Genomic DNA, 21,824 nt, shown 5'->3' on the forward strand with positions numbered 1-21,824 from the left:
TTTGCCTCTCACACAGAGCATGGCCTCTTGCTTGTGGTGCAGTAGCGGTGACTCTTCTATGGAAAGTAGCTAAGTTTTAAGTTTTGTTCAAAAAGTCACTAGATTTGTTGCTAGGTGACAAAAGTTGTTAAAGGGGTCGGAAAATGAAAACAGATGCGTATTTGATTCTGATGACATGTTAGTGCTACATCAAAAGCAATATCCAAAACTCAGCCGACCAATGGTATCAGTCAGTCAGTCAGTCAGTCAGTCAGTCAGTCAGTCAGTCAGTCAGTCACTCACTCAGGGAAGTGGCACTAGGACAATGATGGGTCCAGCCAAACACAGAATACATGTACAAAATGTATCCCAAAGCTCACCTAGTTTTTGCAGGTGCGTGTTGACCTCTCCAGCACACATGCCAGAAAAAGGTTTGACAGAATTTAAAATGTTTTTTGTCTCTGCTGTCCCCCAGCTGACTTGACGTGCAGTCTCAACTCAAATGAACTGGTGTTCTGTCGTTATCCATTGCCACGGGTTGATTACTCCCTCTGAATATTCCTTCATCCATTTTGAGAATAACAGGGGTATTCATGTGCCCAATAAAAAAGGCAGTTTCCAAAGCCTTTATGTTTTATTCAAAGGAACCACAGTTTCCAGCGAGCATGCTTTTTGGACTCTGTCTTGGACTTGCGTTTCGGGGTGGATGTGAACACTTCATTGGAGTAAGGCAGAGCAGGGCATTGTTGGCTGTCCAGGGGGCAAAGTCTCTTCATCAGGGGCTGTAGCTTGTCCTCCTGCAACTTGAAGTCGAGCTCGACACTGCAACACAAGCATGAAAAGAAGAACTTCAGAATATTTCGATTTTTCAGTTCTGTATTGCACAGAAAATACAAGGATTTCATTCCAGATTTTGGATTTCGGAAAACAGTAAAATCGGGTACATTAATCAGAAAGGTTTTAAAGCTCATGATTCGGGCGGCTATAACATTTATGACTCAGTTGTTGACTTATTTTTTATTTTTGTAATCCACTGATGTCCAGATGGAGGCTGGGAGGGAGGCAAACAGTTCAAATGCATTGACAGACACCCTGGCAGCACATATTTTTTTGTGGCACATATCCATATTTCAGAAATTCCTCTGGGTAATAGAGTTCCTTTGGATCATCTCAGTATTTTTTTCTGCATGTGGTAAAAGGGCTTTTCCTGCATAGATTATATTTGTGTTTAAAAAAAAGAAAAAAAAGAGCCAGAATGTGGGTTGCTCCTGACATCAGACTTCCACATCCGCCAGTGTAATCCCAGGCTGGTCATCGTCTGATTTTGTTCCAGCACCGTAGTTGAACTCTCTCTCCGATTAAATCTCTCAGGCCTGCGAGATATGTGAGGCTTAATCCCATCCAAATGAAACCATTGAGAGGCCAAGCAGACCTTGATTAACTGCCTGTATTCAAGCATGGGATAAATGCACTATTATACACCATCTCATTTCACTTTATTGCTATTGATTTGTAGTGCTAGTGTTAATGTATTTATTCCTGGGGCATGCAATAAATTTTGGAAGCATCATTGTGGAAATAAAAGAACATGAATCATCTGCTATGTGCCTGACAAAATGACACTCCTTAACAAACCTTGCCTGGTATTTTTGGTTTGAGGCATTTTTGTTCCATCCGTTTCATTTTTTTTTTCATTGCCAACATTAGTTACCACACGGCATTTCAAAAGCACAGCGAATACCATGACTTACAAAGCTCATTCCTGTCATTCAAATTCTAGAGGATTAAAGTAGAAGGGAGAACTGAGGCTGCCGAAAGAGATGACATCTGACACGTCAAGGTCAAACACATATAGTCCCTTCTGTGTCTGCACACAGATAAATAGATGTTAAGGTACAAAGCTTGGCCTGATAGGGTAACTACTTTGATGGGCAGTGTAATTAGTTCGCTGACGGATATGCCGTACTCAAAGTGACATAATGAATCCTGGGAACTGTCCTCACCCTTAAGATAAGTGTCAGTTAAGAACAGAGCTCTGTTAAAGCCTTCAGGGGAAATCCTCCTGTTGTACATGGCTGTGCTCGTTCCTCACTTTCTCATGTGCACTTTTTTCTTCTTATTTCCACTTCAAATGAAAGCTAACACTTGCAGATCTTTTGAATGCTGAACACCTGACAATGAAAATTTTGAATATAGACTGAAGCTTTTATCTCGCCAGAACTGCTGTTTCTTGCAGTATGCCGATGCACCTGTTTTACAACATCTCTTATTCATGCTATCGGTTGTTTCATTTCCCCCTGCTTTTATCTCTATTTGTATCTTTTGTTTTATGTTAAAATCACTGTGTCCTCCACAAGTGCCGCTTGAATAATGTTGACTTGACAGAAAGCAGAGCAGGAGCTCAGCAGCACAGTGCAACACAGAATAGCCTCAGCAATTATTAAGCAATTAATCACTTGGCAGATCACTGCAATCACTGTACGTTGTGGACAAATACCTCGGTGGGAAGCCAGAGGCAGCACTGTACGATGAGTGTGGCACTGGGGAGCAGGTGCTTGGGCAAACAAAAGCCCTATATCTAAGATCATCTCTGTACACAAACAGATTGAAGCGGCTGGAGACAGGGAGGCTTTTCTAGGGCATTCAGCAAAGCAGATTAATCATCTCTTTAGCTATGCAGTGTGAGTAGCTGTTGCTGTGATCAGTGGCGAGCTGTTTGTTTGTCTGTGGTCGTGGAGCGCTGAGCACCATTCAATGATTGTTGCTCCTGGGAGGGATTTTACCGCTGTGAGATGCCTTTTTTTTTTTTTCATAGTCTATTCATTGAACAGTGTCTACCTGCTCACTTACTATTCTCTATTCTTTCTGCTACTGGCACCTTTCAGCGTGGAGTCATTTCTCCTCCCGTGATTTCCCCTTCGGCCATTCACAGTTCAAAGTCACCACTTGACAAGATGAGTGGTTCAGGCCCAGTACAGTGTAGCATCTCCAGAACTACATGACAGGGCATAGTAGATTAAACCACTGCAGAGTGACAGTTATTTCCTCCACTGACAGGCAACAGTTCAAGTATAAACTTCCTACAGGTTATGTAAATCAGATGCAGAAATTCTTACCCTGTCATGTCATGTATCAGATAGAAAAGCCGTTGCAGTTGTCTATTACATGGCTTTCTGCTTCAAAGACGCACGGAGCAAAAACCCAATCTCATTAATGAGAACAAAACAGAATGGGCAATCTTGACAATTCTTCACCAAAACAACCACCGCTCCGCCATCTCAGCGTGGGACACTGGCGCTAATTAGCTCTGCGCCTCTCATCATATTGCATTTCAGTTGCCTCTCTCTGAACGAAACTGTTTTTCAAAGTCATTGTTAGTCCCAAATTGGAAGCACTACATTATATACTTTGATTTAAATGCTGGTTCTTATTCAACACAGCGTGATAGCAATAAAAGCCTTTAATGCTTTGATCTGAGCATGTGTTTCAGACTGGGCTTCCCGCAGTACTCCAGGCTGACTCAGTGGTGGGACGCATATCATTTGCAAATGATGCTCATGTAAATCTTGTTTGAACTACGTATGTAGATAAGCATTTCAAGGAAATACGAAGAGCAGAAGGTGAAAACCGTCACCATGTCATTGCTACTTAAAAGGGTTGTTTCACCTCATAACAATTATAATTAACATTTGTCATATTCCAATGAGATTCAGCTATGTGGCTTTGTTCATCTCTAGGATTAATTAAGGTAATGAAAGACAATGGAATTTGTTTACAGCGCTGACACAATTAAACAACAGTGTGCCTTTGTATAAACTACTTGTGCTCAGAAACGTGGGCAGTTAAACTTAAAAAAACATCTGCATTGCTAGACACCATTAGATGTAGTTAACAGGTTAATGAGTGAAGCGAACCTTTCAGGGATCCCGTTTTCCCCCCTGATGTAATGGACAGTATCATTATAGTTCTTGCCCTGATTTATCGTCCATACATTCTGCCTCTCTCTCCCCCTCTTTTCCACTCGCCATACTGTATGTACGCCCTATTTGTTGCAGTGATGTATGAGATGCTGCAGTATGCTGTGGAGACTGTAAGAGGAAAGGCTTAAGTCTGGATATCACCCATAGATTGACTACCTGAGCTCAGCAGCTGCTGCAGACCTGAATTTATCGGACATAGGAGATGCTCGGCTGCTCTGAAATTAAGGGCTATGTCTCAGTGGCTGCTAATCTTGGTTACAGTTGCAACATGCACTTTCTGTCTAACTTTGAGGAGTAATTGGTCTTTTGGTCTAAACTTGGCTATGGTCCATCTGTACTCAGTCCTCCTCATTGATGTGTCACATAGAGTGGATTGTACAGAAAGGTGATTACTTTTGCCCTATCAGCAGTTTAACTCACTGGATAATAGACTTTCATAATAAAAGGGATGCTGGTGATGATGTCATACAGCAGTGTGAGTGATGAGGTAGTTTTATGCAGTACATCTGATATGAAGAGCAGAGATAAACCATAAAGAGGTGCTCTCATTTTTTCCGGTCGTAGAGGGTTTGTACTGGTGGATTTTACTGAAGAATACTAAACAGCACTATTTGCAGAATTTAAGATATTTATGACAATTGCTTTGGCAGCGATAGATGGGACCGTGATGGATTACCATCCTGCTTGCCAACTTCAGCTCTGCTCTGTTCAGTGAATGTTTGGTTGAACTGAAATCAACAACAGTTTAATGATGCAGAGCACAGATGAAATGATAATCTTCCACTTTATTAGAACTCTGCAGAATGCATCTTCATTGTGATTTCATTACCACACCACATGCTTTGGTTTAATGACAATAGGCTGAAGGCACTTCTTTTGCCATCAGAATTTGTTCAGAGTTTGTTAATTAAGCCAAGTCGTTTCAGCGATGTACCGTGTTGGCACACTTTATCTTATCAAGATAAGATCAGGGAAACAAAAAAAAAGAAAGACTCAGCTATGTGCTATAGGACTTGCCCCTCTATGCTGTGGGCTTTGTCAGTCTTCCAAATTGTTTTACTGTTACATCTATAATGTTGCCACTCAGTCAGTTGCCTCCCAAATGTACTCTGTTGCTCCATGTATCTGCAGCAAGACATAATTAAACTGTAGGTCCAGACCCAGAGAGTACCATTCATGAGCTCATATTTATTTACAATTCTTAATAACTCTCACATACCCTCTCTGCTTAAACTCCCTGCCCTGTTTTCTATATCACATGAATAATTTGTTCATTATTCATTATGGTTATGAAGAAAGATCATAATCATTGACTGAAACAACTATAATTTAATTTCTGACAACGGGAACTGCCAAACTGTGAGTGTTGGTAATGGTAGTTCCTTTATGGGACAAACTTTCTAATTTTAAGCTTCATAAAGTCAGGGGATCCTGAATTATTTACCATTCAGCACTGGCGCCTATGATGCACTGCAGCAGCCTTCAGGTAGGGTTTATTATGTTTATTGACCTGTTGACTTTGGTTACTATATACCTAGGAATTCTAACTTCAGGATGAGGTCACATTCATTACTTTACCATATAACTTCAATTATTCCTTGATTCTTAAAATGGCTTGTAAACAGTGCAGTACCATAATCAATACAAGTTCATAAATAAATATAGCCTATACTGTATATATTTTTTATTTTTATTTTTTACAGATGCACCACAAAAAGAAATATTACCTTGGCAATGGAGAAATGTTGAGATAATGTGAGGGAAAAATGATATCTGAAACTTTATTTTGGCCTGTGTCCAAACTAAAATCTGGTGTTATTTACCTGAACAAGGTGAGATATAGAGCAGAGTATCATCTGCATAGTAATGGGAAATGGAAAACCTTTTTGCAGACAGGGCCATAAATAACAGCATGTACTCAAAGAAAAACCCTGGGGCCCATGACTAAACCCTGGGGTTCACCACAAGAAAAATCTGTGGTTGTGACCAAATTAGTCAGAAGCTGAGCCAGCGGGTATCATGTCACAATATACAGTAGCTATTCCAAACCGTCAAAACTATACCAACAACTTGGTGTTGCTTTACCAAGGAGTTTAGGTCCAGCTTTTCGATTGTCACTGAGGAGTGGTAATCGATTGGTGGTCTCTGTCTCTCGCTTGAATCTGTTTTCCAGCTTTATTGACTACAATCCAAAGCTGTTCTCTGTTTTGCAACGGTTTGGGGATTGAGAGTGGCTGTCACTCTGCAGCACTCTGTCTCTGTTACCCTGTTGTGTTTTCAGAGAGGTATCGATGGAAGAAAACCTTTTGTTTCTATTTTTGATTCTACCCAGACCAACATCAAACCAAAGCTCCTTTTTCTTGATGCACAAAGAGTAAAACATGAAAGCTTCTTAGGCATGTCTTGATAAGTTGTAGTGGGTTCATGTCCAGCAGAACTTGATTAGTGTGCAACCAAGATCAGGGTATATGTCATCAAAATCTCTGATGTGATATGTATTGTCATATTACACCTAAGCCTGATGTACAGACATTTTTCTGTTCTTATTCTAAACCTGTCTTTCTTTTTTCCCCCTGAGGCTTGCTCGAATGGTTCGTACCAAGTTTTAACTTGATGAGAGCCACCTGCTCATGAGTAGGTGAGTGCTCATCATTTGAACATTAGCATAATCAAGGAGCTTTAAAACCTGCTGTTGGAAACAAAAAAACTGCTAAATTTGCCTCATTGGTAATGAAATAAATGAAAAATATCAATAAAGCTCTCTTTGTCATGTCGTCTGAGCAAAGTCACACTGAGTTAAAGAATGGCCTGACATGAATTCAGATGCCAGAGAACATCTTGCTGGAGGAAAGCAAGTCATGACTTAGATGGGGGGCGGTCAAGGAGACGTGACAGTCATGGAGATGGACGAGAGGATCATTTTAATTATAGGTGATGTTTTACTGTCAGGTGTAATGGGGGAGTTTTCCCCTGGATAGCAGCTTTATTAGAGGAAGCTGCTGGAGGGTGAGAATTTTATTTTCCTTTTTATAACACATCAGGTTTTGTTTTGTTTTATTTTATTGTTTGTTTTAGTTTATTTTTGCAACAGAGCAGCTGAACCAAATTTATATTCAGATAATGGTCTTTAAATTTCTAATCTTCTAAATTTCTTTCTTTTATTTTCCCCGTGGAGGGAGGAAGAGTTGTACAACAGGCCTGGGCCACTTGAGGAAATATATTTGTGCCTCAGAGAAACTTTTGAATATATGGAAATTGGTGAATATGACACTTGCCACTTGCCAAAAATGGTTTTCGCTTGAGGCCCAGTGTTTTCTCATCTGCCTGTTTCTGATATGACATGAAGGTCCTGCTTTCAAGTTCTTCTCTGGTCTTGCACCACAATCTGGGTCAGTTACACACAATGCACTCATCAAGGGAGAAGAGAGTGGAGGCATCTTGTCTAGATCAGGACAGTGTTCCCTTTTTCTGCAGTAAAAAAATAAACACTTATTATCTTGCTGGTGAAAAAAATACCATTCTCTATTGTAAGTGTATAGCTGTAAAAAGTGAAGCATAAAGCATAAGTTGCAAACAATCTCATTCATTTCATAACCAGAAAGGATATAGATTTGAGCTCTTTAATTTGTGACTGTGTTTTTTTTTAAATTTATTTATTTTTTTATACTCACTCACGTCTATGTGAAAACAATTGAGAGGTTTCAGAGTACAGGAGTGTATTTCTGGGCTTGAGAGTCTTTTCCAACCAGCTGTCTGTTTCCTGTTTTAGAAAACAAGGTAACACGAGGGTTCAGCCGCGAAGCTTTTGGATTGAAGTGACAAATGACACAAGGTTACAGCTTGAGTGGATTTCCCACCTGCTTCTGAGCCATTTTTCAGCTCAGAAAAAATCAGGATCCTCACACCTCACAAACCAGTTGTGTGCTTTGACAAGGATACAGTGTCTTTTTAAGACCAACAGTACTGTAATACTTAACCCAGCCTTTGTTTTAAAGTAATTGACATTTTTATGGGATGCTATAAATCTAATGTTGTCTTGTCATATATTCTGTGGTTACGCTCCCCAGCAACCATTGGTACAACAGGCAATGTGCACAATGCTGCTAGTAATGGTACTGCCATGTAGCTATGACTTATTCTTTCCATACCCATGGTGTTTATTGTATGATTCCATTTACTGCAACACACAAAACTTTAATTTTAACTTTAGATTCAACCTTTTTTTCCAGCTATTGCCTCAGTCAAATGAATATAAATGTACAGAAAGCACATTGGTGCACCAAACACTTCTGGTAAGCATCTCTCTCACACTGATGCATTCCATCACACAGGAAACAGCATTAATGACATACTGGTAGTGAAGTGGGCCCACCTGTAAATGATGCACGCGCTGTTTCGACAAGTGTCACAGTTTGCTGTGTCTTGTCCCGTTCGGTAGGAGAGCCTGCGAAAAGAGAGATGAAAAGATATATATGTGATCTCCGGTGACAGGCTTGAGCGTCATATTTCAACACCTGTGGGCATCAGCTATCAGACTGATTTGTTCAGCTTGTTTTTCCACCCGGTGTTGTTTATTCCTAACAGTTGAAATTGCAGCAGGGGTTTTGATCCTGCAGTTCTCTCTGATTCGGTTAATCAAGTGTGTAGACTTGCTGATTTTACATAATAGGATTACTTTGCTTTGCCATGACATAGTTTTAAAAATGTGCTCTGTGTCTCTATTCTATAGGCAATAGGAAGTAAGTGGCAACAAAATGCTGCATGAATCATATGAAATGAAAAATCAATATCTTTATATCTTCTGGGCTATACTGTACATCTGTTTTTATTTATCATCCAACTCAATTTGCTACAGATATAATAAGCATCGGGAATGAAAAAAAAAAAAAATCAAAAGACAAATTGTGTCTCCAGTATTTATGGCATGTGTGCACTGCTTCAATGAACTGTTTGGGGTAGAGTGTGGTTTTCATGTATGAAAAGCACCTCCACAGGACCAAACATAAACAATATTTCTTCAGGGCATGAGAGAAGCGTATATGCACATGTCAAAGAGCACACATCAAATATACAGCGGCAGTCACTGTCTTTAATATTACTCGTTCTTCATTCATATTTCCCTGTTTGAGTTTACATAAGCACGCAGGTGGGCATGTCGTTATTTGAGCTATATGTCACTATGTGATGGTACGCCTCGGTTGTATGGGGGATGAGAGGAGGGGCCATGTTAGAGCTGCTCATGTAATTGCTTGCTGTCGCGGTAGCCCTTCACCCTGATGGATGACATGTGGAGGGGCCGGACCTCAACTGTTCACCATGACATGAGAGGTGACCTCACTGATGGGAGACAGAACAGCCTCAGTGTGGATCGAAAATGCTGATGGGAGCTCAAAGTCAACAAGTTCATCCATCCTGCCCTGTTCTCAAATGAAGTCTCTTTGAACAGCTGTGAGCAAGGACAGTAACTCACTGCGCAGACAAGGTCTTCACTAGTGCTATGCTGCTGCCTGGCTTTTCATGTACATCCTTGTAATTTAAAGAGCTTCACTCGAATAATCAAAGCGCATTAACCTAAATTTATAATCACTGTGTGTGCTCAGCACGACAACAACAAAAAAAAGCTTCTTTTTTTCCATTCAGGGTAAAATGTTCATGACCCAATACAATGGCACTGTATTAAAGCCAGAAAGGCACAGAGAATGATTTCAGAGATTCCTCTTGTGGGAAAAAAATAACTGCACCTCTGAAAGTCATTCTCTAAGCTGACTGTTTGTTGGCACAGATACACTGCTGTGTTGTTTGCCCACGTCAGCTGTCCTGGGATATGTCCTGCCCTCGTCATTTCAGTTTCTCTGTCCATACCCCCTGCCTACGTGCCTGCTGTTCTGCCTCCCTGAGAGCTGCATGGTATTTTGTGTTGGATTGATAACGTGTATACAAAAGCTACAGTAAGGTCAGGTCACATTGTCTTGCATGGCATCTTGGGCTTTATTTAAGGGTTAAATGCTGCATGCTCCACACATTTAGCATGTGGTATACACTACAGACACAGCAGCAGACAGCCGCAAATGTTACTCTTTGAATAACATTTACGGTATGATGCAGCACAGTGATTAGGCAGACCTTTACTTCTGTTTAGAGAACAGCTCTGTGCTGTGTGTACAACAGTATTATGAAAAATTAATCAATAGTCTGAGCTGATGTACATCACACATGAATAAAGTTATTGACTGTTGTTGCAATGACATATGAGGTCATGCAAGGGACAGTAATACTCTGTATCTTATCTTAATTAACTATACAGGCATGCAATTCAGTGCCAAACATCAAGTACTGCGGGTGTCACACTGTCACTGACTGACGTCTGCTTAAGTTTGGGAAAATCTTAGGACTGTGTGTGTGATGTGAAACACAACACACACACACACACACACACACACATGAACCCCAACAAATAGAGAAGTCGGAAATGAAATGATAATGTTATTTTCGATGTGAACAGTGAAGTAGAAAAAACAGCAGTGAATTTCATGAACATAGCTCCTGTACTCCTGCTGGATCAATAGATTACCCTCTCTCCTTTTTTCACTGCATGCATGCTAAAAGCAGCACCATAAAAGTCAGTGGACATTACATATTTATTCCCAGTGAGAACAGGGAGGTTTTCAGTCGCTGTTTGGTTCATCTGAAACTATAGCTTTAAAGAAGGCCATCTGTCCATCCAACCATTCAAACAAGGAAAGTGTATTTTGGAAGGTACTGTAGTAGGCCGGTGTTGCATCCTGTAACTGCACCTCTCTAATAACGTTGATGGAACACAACACAGTGAAGGCACTACAGCAGACACAGTTTTGTTGAGATGAAAGGCAATGTGTTATGAGGCTGCACTAATTGGGCCTTTAAAACCAAGTTCCACAGAGCCACACTAGGGTGCCTTGTTCTCCACTGGATGAGGATAAGGCTTAAATACAATTTGCTGTGTGTTGCCATGGGTTTTAGAAATGGAGTACATTGATTTTTTACAATTGCACTTCTGCAAGAGTCTGGTTATGGACATGGTTTGAGGACTTTATGAAGCATGTTAATGCATTCTCTCCTTTAAAGTTATATCTCTAATGAAATATGACACATAAAGAATTACCGGAGGCACAATTGCAATAAATTACACAAACTGTATTGTACTATTGTGTATTTGAAATGCCCCATTAGACCTTGGTGGTTTATTATCAAGCTTGGTGAATCTTCATCTTTTTGCAACCAGTAGGTAAAAATTATCCCTGAAATGTATCAACATCTGCAAATTAGCACCATAGTTTGTGCAGATAATTATGGTTCCCAGAGGATGAAACCTGAAATCCTGGTGACCCTCTGATGTTCTCTATAGCACCATCATGGCTTTTACTGAAATATATTAACACCTATGTGATGGATGGCTGTGTGATATTTTAAATATAGACATTTATGGTCCCCAGAGAATTAATTGTTTAGCGTTGAATACAATAATGCTGAAGGCCCACAAAGCATCATCAAGTAAACATGTTGGCACGGTGATGCAGGCATTGAGCTTCAAGTGCTACTTCACAGAGTTGCCAGACTGGATGAAGATTTCTGTTCAAGAATGGTCTTTATATATCACAATATTGTGTTTTTTTTTGGTGGCTTTAATCGCAATTGTATAGAATAACATGGTCAACAATATTGCTACAAAGAAATCTGATGAGAAAGCATTAATACAATTACACAGGATTGAAACACACCTCTAGGTTCTTTGAAAGAGAAAGCAAGCAAACTATTAAATTATTACCAGACACAGTCCATTGTAAACATCCATCACGGTTTATGGACTGACTTCCCGGATCAAATTTGACCTATTATACTTGCTGTATTGTGTACACAGTTTCTCCTGCGATACAGGGGATTATTACTGACATTTCTGATTCTCTCTCTTTTGGATTTAACTCCCGATAAAAGTGGTTAAAAATAATCTGACTAAACTGTTGGGTAGTTTACATGCAGCTCAGCTCTCTGCTTGTGCTATTTTTTGTCCTGTCAAACTGTGACGTCGCCGTGTTCCCAGATTTTAGCAGCTGACCTTGTTGGAAACAATATTATAATAACCATTAGACATAATAGCCACAGCTAAGAAAATTCAGTTTGTAATAATGAATAAAAGTTACCGTTGATCTTTTTTCTGGCACCACACTGAAATGGGCACATGTGTACACACAGTGTATATTTGTGTATGTTTGATTGATATTATGTAATGTAAAGGTGTGCACTGTGAGGCTTAGTCTACTCACCCCTCTCTCTGTGCTTCACCTTTCTCCAGCTCTTGAATAACTCCAAGCAGAACCTTGATGGTCTCCTGGCTCGAGCAGATGAGGCTCTCCATGGCCTGCAGCTGTGCTTTGATATCCTTGTCTCCAGATAAGGGCATTATCTGCTGGCTGCTCCCCATGCCTGGGGCTCTGGTGTCTCCTGGAGGAAAGCCCTCGTCCCCCCCAACTGTTTGCTGGAGTTTAGAGGAGGCTGATACATGCCTTGTCCGACATTGCCCTTGTGACTGTACAGAGCATTTGGCACTATGAGGAAGTGTATGTGACTGCTGTTCATTTAGCTGTGCGCCCTTTTTCCGTTTACAGCTCACAGAGGGGCTTCCCAGTGACTCCACCTGTGTCAAAGAGTTCCACGCGACAGGACCACTGCCCTTTGACTTGTCACGAGAAAACTCAGAGTTAGCCAGCTGACGTTTTGCGGATGCGCCAGCATCCTTGTCTTCTTTGGGTAATCCTTTGTGTTTGGTCCTTGTTCCACAAACTTGGTACTCTTGTTCACTTTTGGAAGGGGGGCTGCCCGGATGGCCCTCTTCCGAGAAATGTGAGGAATCTGGGCACGAGGGTCCGTCCACACAGTTGGCACTGGAAAGCAAATCCTCTGTATCACTGCTGTCATCAGTGTGGTGAAGCAATGCTTTTGTCTGCCCCACAATCTTACCCTTGTACTTAGAGGACTCCCCAATAGGTTGTCCATCATCTCCTGCGGCCTTTATGTCACTCAAAAACCCATTGTTTTGTCCCCTGTAATCTTCTACCAAAGCAGTATGTTTAAATGTATGTCCTTTTTTCCTCTCAAAAGGGAAAGTCTTGTATCGCTTAGTGAGGTCCGGTGAGGTCTGGACACCAGTGCTCTTGGTCACATTTGGAATAGAGCGTCTGGCAGGCATGGTCATGTATTTTCTGTGTGTTACTTTACAAGAAATGGATCTGGAGCGTCTTCCCCGATGCTCATTCTGAGCTTCACAGATATCCTTAAAACGCACTTGTAAGGCTTTGTTTCTTTTCTTCACTTGCTGCTTGCCTGATTCTGGTCCGGACTGGGTATCAAGACTGTGTGATGGACCGGTCTCTGAATCTGATTCATCTGAATTTGAGAGAACAACGCATTTGGTGTCCTCTTTGCTCACCATATTTCCTGAAAAAGGTAAAAAAGAGGGAGACATATCAGAGACTGTGTGTTACTCTGTTATGATGACCCGATTCTTTTTCTCCTTTCGGGACCGCAACTTTACATTCTGGCAGCACATCATAAGCTTCTGTTAAAGGCATGATGTGCGATCCAACATCCAAACCCAAGACTGACAATTTAAAGCACAGTATTTATCAATACACTTGGTGAAATGTGCCAAAAGTAAAACCTCAAAAACTCCTACACAACAAAGACGAAAATAATCAAGTTTAATTCTCCATCTAAGTATCTCGTCGCACAGATTTTGGATTATTTTTTTTCCAACTCCCAGACGACTTAACTATCCTATAGATTTATGCGACTACTTTTAATTACCGCAACTTTTTTTGGCATGGCAGACAGCCTTAAATACTGCTATACCCAGGAGCCTTGGCCACAGCTGCTTCAGAGAAGAGGCATGAGTCAGAGTTGTGACAAATTCAAAATGCTTTGTCGTTGCAAATGAGAACAATAGTTGCAAAAATTAATTCAAAAGTTACCCAGATTTGGAATCTGAACTAATTTAACCTGCAGACTGTGAAATCTGTTTGCTTTATCTTTAGCCTCCAATGACACAATTTTGGACATCTCTTGAAGAAATGCACTTTAGGAGTCATAGTTTCTGCACACAGACTTGTACCTTCAACCTTTTATTTCTGGAACCAAATACTGCTGGATAATTAACTTTTGTACATGTGACTCAACTGGCTGTGGAAGTGCTCTGAGTGAGTCACCGACCTGACCATGGAGTAAATAAATGAGACTTGCTGCTGCCACCATTTACAAACTCAGTTCGCCTGCTGCTGCTGCTTCTATCATTTATGAGCCTCAAACATACACCTCAGAACAGGTTTGGTGCTAACTTCAGTGACTTATCACTGTTGAGTTGCCAGATTATTGCTTTACCTCGTCGTTAATCTAAGTATTATCTTGTTGAGTTAATATGCAGTGTACATAATGAGTTCCTGTCCATGTTTATTTTTGTTCAGGAGATGATTGCTTGAGAATATCACAAAAGTACAAGGCTGCTGCAGCTTTATTTTTCATTTTAATTTCCAACATTTCTTTTTGTTTGCCTTCTGTTTCACAAATGTGTCGTGGGGAAATTGATGTTACTGATGTCTGCAGTGGTGAAAGAATAGCCTAATACTCATGTTTCAGTATAAGAAGCATTGCAGGGTTTTGTGGATTATATCTCTCTTGGCTGATGTCATCTTGGGGGTTTCCTTTTGGAGCACTGCAAACCCAGTCTCCCTTAGAGAGTAATGGTGCACATTAGCTTTAATCATTTAAACATGACGTTCACTTGGCTTCATGTGAATCTTGCCTTTTGGCACTTGAGACAGTCACTTTTACATTTAGTCCACACAGCTGATATTCAGCCATATGTCAGTGAAACACTCCAATTCAAACAAATGGGTTCATGTGACAGCTCGCTTCACTGTTCTTCATATCATAATTACATCTAAACTTCTGATCTTCTGTTCTCTGCTCAGCAGTGATACACTCAGCTGCACTCACTGCCAACCATAAGCTCACTGTGGTCGTGGTTGTCTCCCCATCAATGCTGTAACATTTCATATGACATTTTTGTGTGTGCTGCTCACTATTTTCACACAATGGTTGAGGTGTTTTGTTATTGAATGGCTGTGTTGTGGTTGGTGCTTAGCCCAAGGTGTTTACTAAATAATGTATTCCCTTTGTGCTCTGAGGTCCTCGGTAGAGGAAATGACCTCACAGCAGCTGCCCACACATACTAGACTCTACATAATAGCTGATGTTAGAGTTTCTCCACATGTACCTAAACTCTCTGGAGGGAAATCTATTATTATCACCCCCTGGTCTAACTGTGCTGAGTGGACTGATGAGGTGAGAGCGTAAACACCAAACAGAAAAGTCTGTATGTAGAAATCTGTTCTGCAGATTGAACTGACCTGAAACATCAAATGTTTACAAGATACTGTTTGTTACAGCTTTATATCAAGAAGATGCAAACGGTTTGAGAAACAAACAGTTCACACACAGAGATTTGCCTCTCAACGTTGTCACGTTTGAGTGGGAGTGTTAAAGTCTGCAAAAAGTGTTAAGCATATTTTCTAATAACCATTTCAGCATACGGTTTAGAAATCACTGCTTTAGCAGCTTGCACAGCAGTGTGATCATTAGAACCAAAACTCAAAGGTTTTGAGTTAATGGCAGAACAATTCTATTTCAAATAAGAAATAGTACAGTAGGCCTAATGGTGACATGAGCTGAAAATAAAGTTACACCCCCTCTGACTCAGTTTGTTTTGAAATCCTTCAAGAATTTGGTAAACCACAAAGCCAAAGACATTATCATATTAAAACAAAAAGAACAGCACTTGTAAATTCCTTGATGTGATTAGGAAATATTTTATAAACATAGGCTAAATCCAAATTTGGTAGCTAAATCTCCCTACTGTAGCCTATTTATCCCTGACTTCCAAAACTTTACTTAAGTTGAATTAAATATAAGACATTGATGTAGCAATGGAAATAATTTGTAATAATATGAGACACGTTTTTCTTTCTTCCTGCTTAATATATTTCATCATATTTTCTCAATGTGCTTCAACACAAGGCCTAGCCTACTTGTTTAGATATTTTTATACAGGCCTTATGATGGACTCTACTACAAGAGACTTTATGCCTAGGGGTTAGACATTATTTAGACACTCTAGCTGTCTTGGTAAAGATAATAATAATTTTTAAAAAAACGAAAAAAAAACAAAAAAAAACGGCTTGGCGTGAGTGCATAGCCTATATGTGCGCAGGCGTGTAGTTCCCTCAGGTCATGTGCAGCAGGTATAAGCACCTGTTGGATTGTCCTCCCCGGAAGGTAACTGTCAACTATCAAGCTGGTGGACTGTCTGTCGACACACCCAGTATGTTTTTAAAGTTTTTACCTGCTTCATTCAGCTTCTGTACCGGATTTGTCTGCAAGGTGGAACTTGTTTCCCAGTTCAAACATGGAGCTAACACCGGACTGGCTAAACCGAGATGGAGGACACTACGAGCGGCTAAAGGAGCACCAGCTTGGACCGACTTTCCCTCTCCACAGCGTGAGTGAGTACCTTGATATCTAGCCTACTTAATGCTATGTCCGTTTTCACTAATAATCGAGTGCGACCGGTGTTTTAATAATAGCTTTATCGCTGTCCCACATATGTTTGGCTAATGTTGCTAATGCTAACGGTTGTAGCGAGGTTGCTTTTAGCTACTAGACCAGCAGCGGGGTGGTGGGGGTGTCGTAGTGTTGAGAAGCGCTTGGTTTGGTTTGGTTTGATTTGGTGCTGGTGGTGTAGTGTCACATCCAGTGGCTGTGATGAGAGCTCACAGCACTGTGATTGGACAGTATTGATGTTCCGTACTACTGATGCAGGAGTCATTCACTGTCATTAAGTCCTTTTTTTTTTGTTGCACACATCCAATTGGATTGCTTGATTTTATTATATTGACTTAGTCATGAATCGGCTTTGATCACACCAAGGAGCTAAAATGACTTTCATGAGGCAAAGGGCTGCCTGTTTTTGCAACCCCCGCCATGCAAAACTTTGTATTAAGTCTCACATGATCAAATAAGAAACACTTCAATTTCTGTCTCATCCGTGATGAAACACATTTCCATTGCTAGTGCATGAAAAAATATAAAGCAGTACAAGGAAATGAAATTATGTCAGATATGGTTGAAAGGAAACATCAGAAAGAGCTGGTTAATCATTTTCATATGACAAGACACCACATGATAAATAAACTCCAATGAATCTTTTATTACCACACAAAAGCAAGCTATTCATGGTGTTGCAGCTTCACTGAACGTAATCGTGTTTTATCATTCGGAGACATTGTAAATCCGTCAATGTGATTGTTCTGGTGGGGGAAATTTATACTGAAGTGACATTTCCGTACTGTCAGTTCACAGCTCCCAGGAAAAGGAAGGGGAGATTAGACTAATGTTAATTTCTGATCGACAGTTGATCTACATCTGCAGTGCAGCTAGAAGTCTGTAATGTCCAGACTGGTTAGAAGTACGCACAAAAGAATGAGTAACCCAGTGTAATATGAGCAGAATACATCATTTTGATGATGAGAAACTGTCTTTGCTCCATGTGACTCTGCATAGTTGCTGTGTGGGTGTACGTGCATATGGGCACTTGTGTATGCTATATGTTGTACATGTTTCTCTCCCGTGTGTGCCTGTGCACCCTTTTGTGTCGCTTATGAGTATAAAAAAAGAGAGACAGAAAGTGTGTGAGTTTTTACATTCTGCTTACGCCAGGTATTTAAATGTAATCTGATCCTAATTTTTTCGTTTACACCTGATATTTCCAGTGTGTCCCAGCTGTGCTCATTGAGATCAGATCCCTGTCCTCCACGGCTATAAACCTGCACTTGAGTCATGCAAGTTGGCGGCAAATGAGCTGTAGGTGTCAAAGATTATGTTTACACCTACCTAAGATCTGCATGCAGTGTGTGAGCCAGATCACCTCCAGAAGCGGTCAGGCAGATCCATCTGATCACAGTGCATTTACATCCTGCATTAGCATGTTTGGTCCTCACTGAGATAAGGTCAGATGGATACAGATCACATTTGAATACCAGGTGTAAATGGGGTCTGAGTGTGTGTCAGCTGTGTTTTCACCCTTTCGAAAAGAGGCCTTTGCCAGCATCTTAAGAAGCCTCTGCATAGGCATACCCACACACACGCACACACTCACGCGTACAACAACAGACAAGGACTAATAATAAAAAAAAAACTTGAGGTTGAGTTCCCTGGGACTCCTGCCATGTGTTTCACCTTGCAGACCGTCCACTGTAACCTAACTCTCAGCTCAAACTGTTGATGAGATAGAATATATTTAATGCTGGAAGAAAAAAACAAAACTGCATGCCAATAGCTCCTTGTGTCACTTTAGTCACTACAAGGTGTTCAGTGCCAGATGAGAAAAGAAAGAGGGGAAAAAAAACAAAAAAACAAGCAGCAAGCTCAATCTCATTATACGTGAACAATATGGTATGCTGTGTCATGAATTTACACACAGTTGTTTTGAAATTTGGTGCAGCTGAATTTTATTGGGGGTGGTATTTGTTCTGAAACATAGCTTAGTATGCACTTTGATTTTAGTGTAAGTTGTTTGTCAGAAGCGGTTCCACAGATAAAAAGAATTTGTTCGAGGCTGATTCACACGGGATCATACTATTTCACACTCAGAAATACCAATCTCACACCACTGAAAAGGTAATCACATCTGCAGGAAGTCTCCTCTAAGCGTATACAATTTCTTATGCAGTCATGTAAGGCATGTAAAGCAGCTAAATGCTAATTCACACGAAGAAAAGGAAAGCTCTTCACTGACTTATTATTGTTGGAAGTCTGATACACTGAGAGTGAGAATGAGACGAAGGATGGGCTGCCTGCGAGAGAGGGAGGCTGATGTGACACATGGATACATTCAGATAGCTGAACGAGAATCTCCTTTGCCTTGTCGTCGTCTTTCTTCTCCTCCTCCAAGCCCTCCTCCTCCTCTTCTCAAAGCAAGCTATATCTCTGCTAATGACCTGAGGTCCTTCCCTGATTTGGCCTCAGCTATCCAAAGGATTATGAATAATGCATTGACTCTAAAATTGCAAAAGTAATCCTCTGAAATCTCCTTATGTACCCTGGTAGACCACGTTGTCTGTTCCAATTGCCCTTCAGTTCTTCACGCTGAAATGCTGCATGTATGAGAGAAAGGGGAGGAGGGAAAAAAAACACCTTTGGCTACAGTACTATGATTGATTTATTTTGACCACAACGTTGTAGAAACGTGGCTGTTTGTAAAGAACGTTAATACGGGGCTGGATCCATTTTCCATGCCATAACAGGTCCACAACACTGCTGACTCATGATTTATGCCCCATCTCAAAGCGGAGAGAAAGAGATGGCTTTGCTTGGATCGCCTTACATCCTTGTCAGACCACATCAACACAATAATTACTGAAGTGTATCCCTAGGATATTTACATAGAGTAACACTGCCTAGCCACTCTCATTAATGGTTAAGTAATGTTATTATAGTGGCCTCCCTCTCCTCAAACATAGTAAGTGCCACTGCACCAGCATTGCAAACTGAGCGCATCGTAAACACGAGATGTTCTTCAATGCTGCAGCTCATCATTTGAGTTGTGTGTTGCAAGGTAAATGCTTCACTCCTCATTACAACACAGGTTGATGCCATGCTCATCATCCCCTGAATGCATTGTTACGGTGCAATGTATCCATTTTGCATGAGGAATATTTTCCCACTATTTGCATAAATTACAGTGTGACATTGCACCAACTATGCCGTCACAAGCACAATGTAAAGGACGAGATATCACTGCACCATACCGTACCTATGCCTTTGCCCAGTCCATAAGGCTGTGCGTTTGTAGTTGTGTGCGCACCTTTAACTGTAAAGTACAGTGCATGTGTGTATTATAGTGTAGGTTCTGGCCCTATACGCTCTGTGTTGCTGTAATCTTTTTTCCTCAATGCACCATCAAGCTCTTCCTCCAGCAACAATGTAAGCCCTTTTGCTCCAAGAGTTTTTATATTGTCTTGTGTTCAATTTCTGAAAACAATCCCTGCACAGTTTTGAGAGCTCCAGAGTCACGCACGCACAGAGACTCGCACACATCCATGCATACATCCTTTTATTCCTGCTGTCGTCCAGAGCTATCTGTATCTATCCAGGCTGCAGGCTACACCTGTGAAAGTTTGCTTTATGACATTGGCTTAAAAGATTTATCACTGAGCAGCACTTTCTGTTATAGGGAATAGCAGGAGGTTTTAAAAAGCTCCCATTCCTGTATCTCCTGGATGAGAGCACTAGCTGTGAAATGGATCCCCGGGAAGAGTAAGTTTGGACATGCAGAAGGGCATTCTGGGTTTTTTTTTTTTTTTGGTTGATCTCATGCTCTCCTGATGGTGTCTCTTTTTGTCTAATATAAAAAAAGACAGCATCTGCTTCATAGCTTACATCTATAGTGCATCACCCTGATGAGTTCATTGATTCATACAGGGTAGGGCTTTGTGTATACACGTGTACTCAGGTGGAGATGATGATTAACTCCGGTGTAATGTAGAGGACGAGTTACAAAGTGAAAAGAATGCTGAGATGGACGAGCCGCCGTCTGTTTGGCACCTTAAAGCTGTACCCTGTCTGTGTTTCCTGTAAATTTAGGTAGTCAAGGAATGACGTGTAAGAAATAGAGGGTAAGACAGAGACAGAGATGGGAGGGTGGTGGGGGAGGAGGAGGAGGAGGAGGAAGGGGGGCAACGGCTGAGAGCAAATTTAAGTGCAGTTCTGTGTGTGATGCAGTACCACGAGAGCTTCCCCTGATCACACATGTCATTAGTCATGATAAGTCTCGATCCATCTTTCATCAAATTTAGCCTTGAGGAGCAACATCACTCATCGTGTACGAATGTCATGTAGCCTACGCCGCTTAATACGATAGGTGTTTTCCAATAAATGATCATCATTCTGACAGTGTGCTACAGTACGATGTGCAGTAGTCTATTAGTGAGCGCTCATCAATATTCTTCACAATTCACAAGTATAGCAGTCCCGATAATCAGCCCCCTGCCTCATCAGATAAACACTGCATGTCTGTCACAGGCAAGCAAAGACACACATATAATGATGAAGTGTGTTCATCAAAGTCAGTCACCATTCATCTGAATTTTCACTTCTGGAGCGAAACCTTTTGACGTGCTCATCTGATTAGTCATTAAACCTTCCACTGCTTGGATGCAGAGATGCCCCCTCCCTCCATTTATCCATATCTAATGCATGCGGGGATCATCATACACATGCAGGCAACACTAACCCAACACTTTAACAGTATGTCATTGTGATTTAAGGATGCCGCACATATCCACTTTGAATCAATTAAGATTTTAAAAGGCAGACCACATCACCCCCCCCCCCCTCCCCTCCCCTCCTCACTCTTCTTGCATTACCTGTGTGCAACTCCAAAAAAAAAAGAGAAAAAAAAGGGAGCATAACTCCTTACCTTGAGAAACAGATCAGAGGTGCAAAGGACAAGAAAGCGCAGATCCCCTGTGGAGCCAGCGTTCATCCATGTATTCAGTGGGCGCCAGGGTACCGTCCGACCCCTGGAGCAGCTCTCACAGGCTGCGGGAGGACCGAGAGAGAGGCAGCCGGTGCAGTGACAGCTGGAGTAGTTGTGGCACATCCGGCGAAAGATTCAGGTTGTCGGGATGAAAGAGGGGAAAAAAGCAGACAGACATTGCCTCAAAAACCTCATCGGGTCCTCACTGATATCCCCCCTCCTGCCTTCTACTCTCTCCCCCC

The 21,824-nt window shown here is 41.2% G+C and overlaps 2 protein-coding genes across 2 annotated transcripts in view; one reads left to right on the forward strand and one right to left on the reverse strand.

Moving 5' to 3' along the window:
• Positions 1-292: 292 nt before the first annotated feature.
• On the reverse strand, positions 293-21,608 carry insyn2ab (inhibitory synaptic factor 2Ab). The gene is made up of 4 exons (XM_083988210.1): positions 21,523-21,608; positions 12,260-13,430; positions 8,332-8,403; positions 293-801 (listed from the first exon to the last, which is right to left on the reverse strand). The coding sequence occupies exons 2-4, from the start codon at positions 13,423-13,425 to the stop codon at positions 618-620; spliced, it is 1,422 nt and encodes a 473-aa protein (XP_083844336.1). The 5' UTR covers positions 13,426-13,430; positions 21,523-21,608; the 3' UTR covers positions 293-617.
• Positions 16,519-21,824, forward strand: part of smndc1 (survival motor neuron domain containing 1) — a 286,609-nt gene continuing 281,303 nt past the window's right edge. Inside the window, exon 1 of the mRNA XM_083988211.1 lies at positions 16,519-16,531. The gene's annotated coding sequence lies outside the window, so the exon portion shown is untranslated. The remainder of the gene's footprint in view (positions 16,532-21,824) is intronic.

The sequence above is a fragment of the Trachurus trachurus genome (genome assembly GCF_905171665.1).
Source record: "Trachurus trachurus genome assembly, chromosome: 15".
NCBI lineage: Eukaryota > Metazoa > Chordata > Actinopteri > Carangiformes > Carangidae > Trachurus > Trachurus trachurus.